The following is a 12,310-nucleotide window of genomic DNA, read 5'->3' as shown; positions in this document are numbered from 1 at the left end:
TGATACCCTGGCCCATGATGACCTCAAGTTTGGTCAATCGGTGCTGCAGAGTCATCCGCACTCTCCCGCCTGTTCTAGAGCTTTGGTATAACCCCATGGTTCTAATGGTGACCCCAGCATCCTCTAGGACGTATGAGAAAATAGGATTTTAATACCTACCGGTAAATCCTTTTCTCTTAGTCCGTAGAGGATGCTGGGCACCCGTCCCAGTGCGTACTGTATCTGCAGTTATTAGTTGTGGTTACACACATGTTGTGTTACGTTTTTAGTCAGCCTGTTGCTGAAATTGTTCATGCCGTTGGCTTGTGTACTGTTGAATGCCACGTTGTGCTTGAGGTGTGAGCTGGTATGTATCTCACCTTCATTTAACAATAAATCCTTTCCTCGCAATGTCCGTCTCCCTGGGCACAGTTCCTATAACTGGAGTCTGGAGGAGGGGCATAGAGGGAGGAGCCAGTTCACACCCTTTGAAAGTCTTAAAGTGCCCATGTCTCCTGCGGATCCTGTCTATATACACCATGGTTCTAATGGTGACCCCAGCATCCTCTACGGACTAAGAGAAAAGGATTTACCTGTAGGTATTAAAATCCTATTTTCTTGAAGTCCATCTGTGAAACACTGTAATCCTTCCCTGCGTGGTGGTGGTTGTTGTTGTTGTTCTACTTTTTGCCATGTAGTGTTGTTTAGTTATTTATAGGTCTATAGATCCTTGTTCTATTCTTCCCTCATGTGGCTTTGCTAAACGTAGACAGAAGCTCATGCAACAGAGACTGCTAATTAAGTATATGCCACAGATTCTCTTGAAAAGCCCACTGGGCCAAAAGTGTCTGTTTCTTTTCAGATTGATAGTTTTATCCTAGTAGCCAGTTAGTCTGTCCAGGGCATTTGTATATTTTCAGAGTGAAACTGGACACCGCCACTTTTGCTATGTTCCCCCAATTACAGCCGGGTGAGGAGAGCCGCATTACAGCGGTAAGCAGGAGAGATCCTATCAGGATTCACACCCAGCGGCCATTGCTGTATCAATCTCACAGTCTAGCGAGAAGAGCCGCATCATAGTGTAAGGATTTACCCAGAGGACGGGTCCTGGGCATATGCTTACTTAGTAGCTGCTGTTGCATGAGCTCCACAATACATTGAGGGGAGGCGCTGCTTAAGCAGCATTGTAAGAAGACATTGGGCTTAAAACTGTGCCCCCTGCTGGATCAAATTGAGTTGCTAGTAACCGGAAATTCTGGTAACAACACTAACTGCTTTCTCATACACTCTGTACAACACAGATATATCCTGGGACTTGTAGTTCTGCAGAGCATCAGTCATATATTCTAATATGGTCACAGACTTTAATCACTATTACGAACTGGCATACCAGGATTAATTACTATTCAATATTTTAAAACAGGGCTTTAATATACTAGCATTTCTTAATCACAGTTGTTTATTACATATGACTTACGTATATATGTGTATGTGTTTATTAACCATACATGTGTCTTGACTAATAGGATATATCTGGTCTATAGTTTTATGTATTTATTTTGTTTATATATTCATATGATTACATATTAAATAGCGCTGTTCCACCTGCTACATATTGAATAGTTTTCTTTGAGTGAACATGGTCACTAGTTCATTGAATTAGGAACTTGTGCTTTTTTTTTTTTTAAATATGTATTTATATATTTATGTATCTTTTTTTTGAATACTTTGAGTATCAGTTTATATAAGCTATATGTTTATTAGTTCCAGGGAATACATATTTTTTTAATTTCTCTCTTATGAACAGGAGTGAATCCTGATGATACTTACAATGAGACACCGTATGAGAAAGGATTCTGCTTTGTTTCTTATCTTGCCCACCTTGTTGGGGATCAGACTACATTTGATGCATTTTTAAAGGTAAGATTCCTTCACTTTACAACACGGGTCTTCAACCTGTGGCCCTCCAGCTGCGGTGGAACTACACATCCCAGCATGCCCTGCCACAGTATTGATATTAAGGCATGCTAAAACTGAGGGAGGGCATGCTGGGATGTGTAGTTCCACTGCAGCTTGAGGGCCACAGGTTGAAGACACGTATTACAACGGTGATGGGGAACCTTTAGCACGCCAGCTGTTGAACTACACATCCCAACATTCCCTGCTACAGTTTTGCTATTTGGCCATGCTAAAACGGGATCCGGTCTGGAGATAGACACTGTCTAGGTTGACAATGTTTAGGTTGACCACTATAGGTCGACAGGGTTGTAAGGTCGACAGGGTTTCTAGAGCGACATGTGCTAGGTCGACAGGTCAAAAGGTCGACGTTAGTTTTTAAAAAAAATTTTTTCCTTTTTTTGAACTTTTTCATACTTAACGATCCACATGGACTACGATTGGAATGGTAATCTTGCCCGAAGCATGGTGAGCCATGCGAGGGGACACGGTGCACTAATTCGGGTTCCCGGTCACTGTATGCAGAAAACGACACCAAACCCCCCAAAAAAACTCATGTCGACCTTTTGACATGTCGACCTAGAAACCCTGTCGACCTTCCAACCCTGTCGACCTAGTGACTGTCGACCTAAACATTGTCGACCTAGACACTATCGATTTGATTATCCCCACCCGCTAAAACTATAGCAGGGCATGCTGTGGGATGTGTAGTTCAACAACAGCTGTAGTGCCAAAGGTTCCCCATCACTGCTTTACAACATAACAGAACCAAGACCATCATACCGTTTTAATTGGTTTGACCAAAGTCTTTTCTTAGGGTATCTTTGTTTATATTGAACATTTATATTTTCTTTTTCAGCAACGCTAGTAGGCCACTGGATCGCAGGTTGGGCTGGAGTTTGGCACTTAAGCTACTGTAACTTTAATTCTAATCTCCTCCCCTCTGCAACTACATCAAGCCAGCGTTATTTAGGTGCCTCAAGGAGTAAGGCGCGTTTTGGGAGGCTGCTATTTATCCTTTCTTATAGATTGATAGTTTGTTTTATTGTAACTTGTTTTTTTACTTTATAGTTAGGTACTGTGTGCTTGTAGCATCATACAGCTGGAGTGCAGAGGCTGCAGGGAGTTGTTCTCAGCTTGCCGAACGTCAGCCGCGGTTGGGGCGCCCTGCTAACGGGGACCTCCCAGAGCGCTCCTGTCTCTGTGCAGATCACCTGGACCCGGGGACAGTGCGCACCCTCACCCTTTTAGAAGGTGATGGGCGGCAGTGCTGTTGGCCCTACCATCTTGCTGTTTTTTTTCCCTGGGCGGCTCGCTAATCGGAGTGTGCCACAGACGGGCAGCCCGGGTATTGGGGCAATCTAAGTGATTTGCCCTCACAAGGCAGTAGTACTTCCACACAGTGCAGCAACGGAGTGGGGATGTGGAGCCTACAGCTGCTGGTCTCCCCTGCTCTTTATACTAGAGTGGTACAATCATTTTTGTTGTGCAGCACTTAGAAGGAGAAAGTGAAACAAACTCTTTTGGACTTTGCAGATCAAGGCTGATACAAATCTCTCAGCAGCTGTATTTGTATTTTTTTAATCTATTACCTCTGCTGTTAAAGAATGTATCCAGTTGCTCAGTGACCTATAGCATTAATTGTTGTGTCTAGAGGTTTGTCTGCCTTGTGTCCGCTATACATAGTGTTGCTGTGCAGACATTATGACAAAGTCAAACCTGGTAAACCTAAAAGCGCTATTATGGCTTTTTATTTCATTTGAACCTAGTGTAATCTTAACTTGCCGCATGGACTGGGATGTTGTGAACAGACTGCCTTGTAAGGTCTCGTGTCGCACAGGTATCCAAGGCTTCTGCGTTTGCCCTTGCGGAACCCTTGGGCACAGGCTCATGACTTGGTGAAGCTTGTAATGCTGCTTCAGTGGGAGGGTCAGGCTCAGGCAGTTGCTGCACCTGTTCCTCTATGCATGGTTCCAAGTAACCTGCTCCTGATGGGGCGACTGCTCAATCGGTGAAAAAGTTTCCACTTATATGAAAAGCTTTTTCTCTTACGTCCTAGAGGATGCTGGCATCCATATTAGTACCATGGGGTATAGATGGGTCCACCAGGAGCCATTAGCACTTTAAGAGTTTAACAGTGTGGGCTGGCTCCTCCCTCTATGCCCTCCTACCAGACTCAGTTTAGAAAATGTGCTCGGAGGAGCTGGTCACAGCTGGGGGAGCTCTCCAGAGCTTCTTTAGTAAAAGTTTTTTTTAGAGTTTTTTGTTTTACAGGGAGGCTGCTGGCAACAGCCTCCCTGCATCGAGGGACTGAGGTGGGGGAGCAGTGTCCGCCCTGCGGGGTCTGAGCCACTGTCTCTGCTGACTGGACATTGAGCTCCAGAGGGCATAGATCTCTCCTCGCCGCAGGGGAACGCTCACCCCGGCAGCATGCCGCCACCCACTTGCAGAGCTGAAGTGTGGCAAGTGAGTCATCTTCTCCCTGGCAATCGGGGAGCCGATGTGAAGATGGCGGCTACAGGGTAGGGAGTGCAGTACTGACTGCGCTGCGGGGGCTCAGCGGTACATGGTGCAGCGCTGTGAGGCATCCTGAGCAGGCGCCTTAACCCTACACTGACCGAAAAGCCTGTCTGAGTCCTCGGATCTCAGCCAGCAGAAAATCCTCAGGCCAGTATAATCTTGGAAGAGCGGGAAGACAGCGCCATTAAGGGGGCGGAGCTACTCCTCAGAGCGGACCCAGCAGCGTTCAGTGCCATTTTCCTGCCTACAGACACGCTGCCAGTGGAAGAGCAGTCACTCCAGAGCAACTCCAGCTATCTGTACAGTACCAGGGGGTTGTAGAAGGGAGGGGAGGCTGTGTATAGACTGTGTCACCTATTAAGGGACACAATCGGCGCTGGTTAAGGGTCTCCCTATACCTGTATAGCGCTGTGTGTGGGTTGGCTCCAATCTCTGTGTCTCTCTGCCATTCTTGGGGGGAAACTCTGTCTGCCCTGTGTGTGTGGGGTGTTTGTTGGTACCACACTGGACTGAAATAATTTGACAAGAAGTGACTTTATTTCTCTAATGTCCTAGTGGATGCTGGGGACTACGTAAGGACCATGGGGATAGACGGGCTCCGCAGGAGACATGGGCACTTTAAGAAAGAATTTAGATTCTGGTGTGCTCTGGCTCCTCCCTCTATGTCCCTCCTCCAGACCTCAGTTTGAATCTGTGCCCGGACGAGCTGGGTGCTGTTCAGTGAGCTCTCCTGAGCTTGCTATAAGAAAGTATTTTGTTAGGTTTTTTATTTTCAGGGAGCTCTGCTGGCAACAGACTCCCTGCATCGTGGGACAGAGGGGAGAGAAGCAGCCCTACTCACTGAAGATAGGTCCTGCTTCTTAGGCTACTGGACACCATTAGCTCCAGAGGGATCGTACACAGGATCTCACCCTCGTCGTCCGATCCCAGAGCCGCGCCGCCGTCTCCTCGCAGAGCCGGAAGACAGAAGCCGGGTGAGCATGAGAAGCAAGAAGACTTTGAAATCGGCGGCAGAAGACTCCGGTCCTCACTGAGGTAGCGCACAGCACTGCAGCTGTGCGCCATTGCTCCCACACACGCCTCACATACTCCGGTCACTGTAAGGGTGCAGGGCGCAGGGGGGGGGGGCGCCCTGGGCAGCAATTGGGACCTCTTTGGCAAAAGTTTAGCATATATACAGTTGGGCACTGTATATATGTATGAGCCCCCGCCAAAAATTGTACATTGAAGTGGGACAAAAGCCAGCTGCTGAGGGGGCGGGGCTTCTTCCTCAGCACTCACCAGCGCCATTTTTTCTCCACAGCTCCGCTGAGAGGAAGCTCCCCAGGCTCTCCCCTGCAGATACACGGTAGAAGAGGGTAAAAAGAGAGGGGGGGCACATAATTAGGCGCAAAAATCAATATAAACAGCGGCTACTGGGTTAACATTAAGTTACTGTGTTATTCCTGGGTTATATAGCGCTGGGGTGTGTGCTGGCATACTCTCTCTCTGTCTCTCCAAAGGGCCTTGTGGGGGAACTGTCTTCAAAAAGGGAATTCCCGGTGTGTGTGTGGTGTGTCGGTACGCTTGTGTCGACATGTTTGACGAGGAAGGCTATGTGGAAACAGAGCGGGAGCAAATGAATGTGGTGTCTCCGCCGACGGCGCCGACACCTGATTGGATGGATATGTGGAAGGTTTTAAATGATAATGTTAATTCCTTGCATAAAAGGTTGGAAAAAACTGAAGCCTTAGGACAGTCAGGGTCTCAGCCCGTGCCTGATCCTATGTCTCGGTAGCGCCCACTATCCAAAATTGTTGACACAGATACCGACATGGATTCTGATTCCAGTGTCGATTACGATGATGCAAAGTTACAGCCAAAATTGGCTAAATCCATCCGTTATATGATTATAGCAATTAAGGATGTGTTGCACATCACAGAGGAAACCCCAGTCCCTGACAAGAGGGTTCATATGTATGGGGAAAAGAGGCAGGAGGTGACCTTTTCCCCTTCACACGAGCTAAATGAGTTATGTGAAAAGGCTTGGGAATCTCCAGATAAAAAACTGCAGATTTCCAAACGGATTCTTATGGCATATCCTTTCCCGCCAACGGACAGGTTACGCTGGGAATCCTCCCCTAGGGTGGACAAAGCTTTAACACGCTTATCCAAGAGGGTAGCCCTCCCGTCACAGGATACGGCTACCCTCAAAGATGCTGCGGATAGAAAGCAAGAGGGTACCCTGAAGTCCATTTATACACATTCAGGTACCTTACTGAGGCCAGCGATCGCGTCGGCCTGGGTGTGTAGTGCTGTAGCAGCATGGACGGACGCCCTGTCTGAGGAACTTGATACCTTAGACAAGGATACTATATTGATGACCCTGGGGCATATAAAAGACGCTGTCCTATATATGAGAGATGCTCAAAGAGACATTAGTCTACTAGGTTCTAGAATAAATGCTATGTCGATTTCTGCCAGAAGAGTCCTGTGGACTCGGCAATGGACAGGTGATGCCAACTCAAAAAGGCACATGGAGGTTTTACCTTACAAGGGTGAGGAATTGTTTGGGGAGGGTCTCTCGGACCTGGTCTCCACAGCTACTGCTGGAAAGTCAAATTTTTTGCCATATGTTTCCTCACAACCTAAGAAAGCACCGTATTACCAAATGCAGTCCTTTCGATCACAGAAAAGCAAGAAAGTCCGAGGTGCGTCCTTTCTTGCCAGGGGCAGGGGCAGAGGAAAGAAGCTGCACAACACAGCTAGTTCCCAGGAACAGAAGTCCTCCCCGGCTTCCACAAAATCCACCGCATGACGCTGGGGCTCCACAGGCGGAGCTAGGCCCGGTGGGGGCGCGTCTCTGAAATTTCAGCCAACTCCCAGTTGGATCCCTGGGCAATAGATATTGTGTCTCAGGGATACAAGCTGGAATTCGAAGAGATGCCCCCTCACCGATACCTCAAATCGGCCCTGCCAGCTTCCCCCCTCGAGAGGGAAATCGTGTTAACTGCAATTCACAAATTGTATCTTCAACAGGTGGTGGTCAAGGTTCCCCTCCTTCAACAAGGAAGGGGTTATTATTCGACCATGTTTGTAGTACCGAAACCGGAGGGTTCGGTCAGACCCATATTGAATTTAAAATCCCTGAACATATACCTGAAAAGGTTCAAGTTCAATATGGAATCGCTCAGAGCAGTCATCGCAAGCCTGGAAGGGGGAGATTTTATGGTGTCTCTGGACATAAAGGATGCATACCTTCATGTCCCCATTTATCCACCTCATCAGGCGTACCTCAGATTTGTGGTATAGGATTGTCATTACCAATTTCAGACGTTGCCGTTTGGCCTCTCCACGGCACCGAGAATATTTACCAAGGTAATGGCGGAAATGATGGTACTCCTGCGGAAGCAATGGGTCACAATTATCCCATACTTGGACGATCTCCTCATAAAAGCGAGGTCAAGAGAGCAGTTGCTGATCAGCGTAGCACGTTCTCTGGAAGTGTTACGGCAACACGGCTGGATTCTAAATATTCCAAAGTCGCAGTTGATTCCTACGACTCATCTGCCTTTCCTGCGCATGATTCTGGACACAGACCAGAAAAGGGTTTATCTCCCGATAGAGAAAGCTCAGGAACTCATGACACGGGTCAGAAACCTATTAAAACCAAAACAGGTGTCCTGGGAAAGATGGTGGCATCATACGAGGCCATTCCCTTCGGCAGGTTCCATGCGAGGACCTTTCAATGGGACTTACCGGACAAATGGTCCGGATCACATCTTCAGATGCATCGGTTAATCACCCTATCCCCCAGGGCCAGGGTGTCTCTCCTGTGGTGGCTGCAGAGTGCTCACCTTCTCGAGGGCCGCAGATTCGGCATTCAGGATTGGGTCCTGGTGACCACGGATGCAAGCCTCCGAGGGTGGGGGGCAGTCACACAGGGAAGAAATTTCCAAGGTCTGTGGTCAAGTCAGGAGACTTGCCTTCACATCAACATCCTGGACCTAAGGGCCATATACAACACCCTACGTCAAGCGGAGACCCTGATTCGCGACCAACCGGTTCTGATTCAGTCAGACAACATCACCGCTGTGGCTCATGTAAGCCGACAAGGCGGCACAAGGAGCAGGGTGGCGATGGTGGAAGCCACCAGAATACTTCGCTGAGCGGAGAATCACGTAAGCGCACTGTCAGCAGTGTTCATCCCGGGAGTGGACAACTGGGAAGCAGACTTCCTCAGCAGGCACGACCTCCACCCGGGAGAGTGGGGACTTCATCAAAAAGTCTTCACGCAGATTGCAAGTCGGTGGGAACTGCCACAGGTGGACATGATGGCATCCCGCCTCAACAGAAAGCTACAGAGGTATTGCGCCAGGTCAAGAGACCCTCAGGCGATAGCTGTGGACGCACTAGTGACACCGTGGGTGTTCCAGTCGGTCTATGTATTTCCTCCTCTTCCTCTCATACCCAAGGTGCTGAGAATCATAAGAAACAGAGGAGTGAGAACAATACTCATTGTTCCGGATTGGCCAAGAAGGACTTGGTATCCAGATCTGCAAGAAATGCTCACAGAGGACCCGTGGCCTCTGCCTCTAAGACAGGACTTGTTGCAACAGGGGCCCTGTCTGTTCCAAGACTTACCGCCGCTGCGTTTGACGGCATGGCGGTTGAACGCCGGATCCTAGCAGAAAAAGGCATTCCGGATGAGGTCATTCCTACGCTGATAAAGGCTAGGAAGGACGTGACGGCTCAACATTATCACCGTATATGGCGAAAATATGTTGCTTGATGTGAGGCCAAGAATGCCCCTACGGAGGAATTCCAGCTGGGCCGTTTCCTTCACTTCCTACAGTCGGGAGTGACTTTGGGCCTAAAATTGGGTTCCATTAAGGTCCGGATTTCGGCCCTATCCATTTTCTTTCTAAAAGAACTGGCTTCTCTACCTGAAGTTCAGACGTTTGTAAAGGGAGTGCTGCATATTCAGCCCCCTTTTGTGCCTCCAGTGGCACCTTGGGATCTTAACGTGGTGTTGAGTTTCCTGAAATCACACTGGTTTGAACCACTCAAAACGGTGGAATTGAAATATCTCACGTGGAAGGTGGTCATGCTACTAGTCTTGGCTTCGGCTAGGCGTGTGTCAGAATTGGCGGCTTTGTCACATAAAAGCCCCTATCTGGTTTTCCATGCGGATAGAGCAGAATTGCGGACCCGCCCACAATTTCTGCCGAAAGTGGTTTCATCTTTTCATATAAACCAACCTATTGTGGTGCCTGTGAGGATACGGATTCTCTGATCACTCAGGTAAACAGTTTAGTAAAGTGGCAAATGCCCTTTATTGTAAATATACACACACAGTACACTAAACAGTAACTATTACATGCCAGGATGGTATCTTACTTACTAAGTCCCCACAGTAGTTTAGAATTACAGTCTCCTGATGTCACATGCCAGTAGTAGTTCTGAGTCCCCTGGTCTGGGATACCAGCTCACACAGTGCTCTTTGCCACTGACGGCACCGCAATGCCTAGTCAGTGTCTCCACTACAGAGGTACATCCACTCTCTCTGTCCTTCTGTGTAGATCTCACCCTCAGTGCACGTCCAGTAGCCTCTTGAAACCAGCAGATCCCAATGATGCTTCTAGGCCTCAGCACACTGGCCGTACTATCTTCCCAGTAGCTTTCAGAAGCCAAACACATCACTCCTCTCAGGCCAGGAACTTCCGTGCACTCTCTGTTTCAATAGCCTCTGTTATCCTCAAACCTTTCTATGTCTTACCATAAGGCGACACCTTCTGGCTCTGTATTGGGTGGGTTACATTAAAGTGGCTGACTACAGAACACTTTCAGATAGACCTACTTTAACATGTCCAGGCATGTCCTCTAGCACACAATAGATGTTAATTAAATGAACCTTAATTAATCTGATTGTGTGGCCTGGAATCCATTGTCTGGGGAAGAATGAGGGGGGTGTATGGACTGACATCTGAGACTGGCTGTATCTCCAACAGCAAACAAACAGGTTATCAAAGCAGTCACATGGGGGGGGGGGGGGACGACGACATTATTTTACAAACTATAATACAATAACCAGTACATTCATATATATACATCTTCATATGCATTCTGTACAAAATATCAGGCTAGACATATTATTCCCTGATAAGCACAAACACATATAACAGAGGGATGTTTCCCAATAATATGTGATGTCCAGTTCTATTGGGAATCCAGGCAGCATGCTGTATAGGTGATAACCAAGTTCTGTCCTGTCTCTTTACACTAACGCACTGAATCCAGAAACAGGCTGGCAAAAAGTACTCCTCATGAGCCAGCTGCGGCTGCGTACGTTACAGTGCCTGTGGCTACTACTGACTTGGAGGATTCCGAGTTACTTGATGTGGTCAGGGCTTTGAAGGTTTATGTAGCCAGAACGGCTAGGGTCAGGAAAACAGAATCTTTATTTATCCTGTATGCTTCCAACAAGCTTGGGGCGCCTGCTTCAAAGCAAACTATTGCTCACTGGATCTGTAACACGATTCAGCAGGCTCATTCTGCGGCTGGATTGCCGCTGCCAAAATCAGTTAAGGCCAATTCCACTAGGAAGGTGGGCTCTTCTTGGGCGGCTGCCCGAGGGGTCTCGGCATTACAGCTGTGCCGAGCGGGTACTTGGTCAGGTTCAAACACTTTAGCAAAGTTCTATAAGTTTGATACCCTGGCTGAGGAGGACCTTGTGTTGCTCAATCGGTGCTGCAGAGTCATCCGCACTCTCCCGCCCGTTTGGGAGCTTTGGCATAATCCCCATGGTCCTTACGGAGTCCCCAGCATCCACTAGGACGTTAGAGAAAATAAGATTTTACTTACCGGTAAATCTATTTCTCGTAGTCCGTAGTGGATGCTGGGCGCTCGTCCCAAGTGCGGACTTCTTCTGCAATGCTTGTATATAGTTATTGCTGCAATAAGGGTTATGTTATAGTTGCATCAGGGTTGTACTGATGCTCTGTTGTTGTTCATACTGTTGACTGGGTAAGTTTATCACAAGTTATACGGTGTGATTGGTGTGGCTGGTATGTATCTTGCCCTGGATTACCAAAATCCTTTCCTTGTACTGTCAGCTCTTCCGGGCACAGTTTCTCTAACTGAGGTCTGGAGGAGGGACATAGAGGGAGGAGCCAGAGCACACCAGAATCTAAATTCTTTCTTAAAGTGCCCATGTCTCCTGCGGAGCCCGTCTATCCCCATGGTCCTTACTGAGTCCCCAGCATCCACTACGGACTACGAGAAATAGATTTACCGGTAAGTAAAATCTTATTTTTATATTGCCCTTGAAATACCAACAATATATGAGTATATAATAGATTCCTAAACCGGGTATCTAGAGAAAATGGTACTTTGTGTTGATGGTGCTCCCAGAGTCCGTTATATATCTGTACAGGAGAAAAAGAAAGACTCTGTGTTGGGGCACGCTTTAAATTGTAAATATAGTTTAAAATGTAACTTTTAGTCATGAAAATATAAATTTTGATACACATAGATATTAAAATATCACCTCCACAAATAAAGTTGTAAATAATTATAAATAATTATATTTGCAAACCGAATTAATCAAAATAGATTCATTGGGATGCATCCGTGGTGAAAATATTAGAACCTAAAATTAATCCGTGGATATCCAGGGAAACAGATGCACTGATAAATTGATAAAGACTGTATCAAGTCCAATTTAATGCTGATAAAGACCGTAATTAGTCCAGTTTAGTGCTATCCGTTATTGAAGTCTCCTGGTAAAAGGGATTGGTGTGTTTAGATCTATTAGCCAAAAGAAATGGGGTGCTTAATGACCTTTTAGAGATAATATTGCTTTGAGATCATAAGA

The 12,310-nt window shown here is 47.2% G+C and overlaps 1 protein-coding gene across 1 annotated transcript in view; it reads left to right on the top strand.

Moving 5' to 3' along the window:
• RNPEP (arginyl aminopeptidase) overlaps positions 1-12,310 on the top strand; it is a 148,546-nt gene that overhangs the window by 111,401 nt on the left and 24,835 nt on the right. Inside the window, exon 7 of the mRNA XM_063954935.1 lies at positions 1,787-1,899. Coding sequence (XP_063811005.1) covers positions 1,787-1,899 — 113 coding nt within the window. The remainder of the gene's footprint in view (positions 1-1,786; positions 1,900-12,310) is intronic.

This window comes from Pseudophryne corroboree, chromosome 2 (genome assembly GCF_028390025.1).
Source record: "Pseudophryne corroboree isolate aPseCor3 chromosome 2, aPseCor3.hap2, whole genome shotgun sequence".
NCBI classification, from domain to species: Eukaryota; Metazoa; Chordata; class Amphibia; order Anura; family Myobatrachidae; genus Pseudophryne; species Pseudophryne corroboree.
The sequence above is the reverse complement of the archived record's forward strand: the minus strand, read 5'-3'. Positions and strand labels throughout refer to the sequence as shown.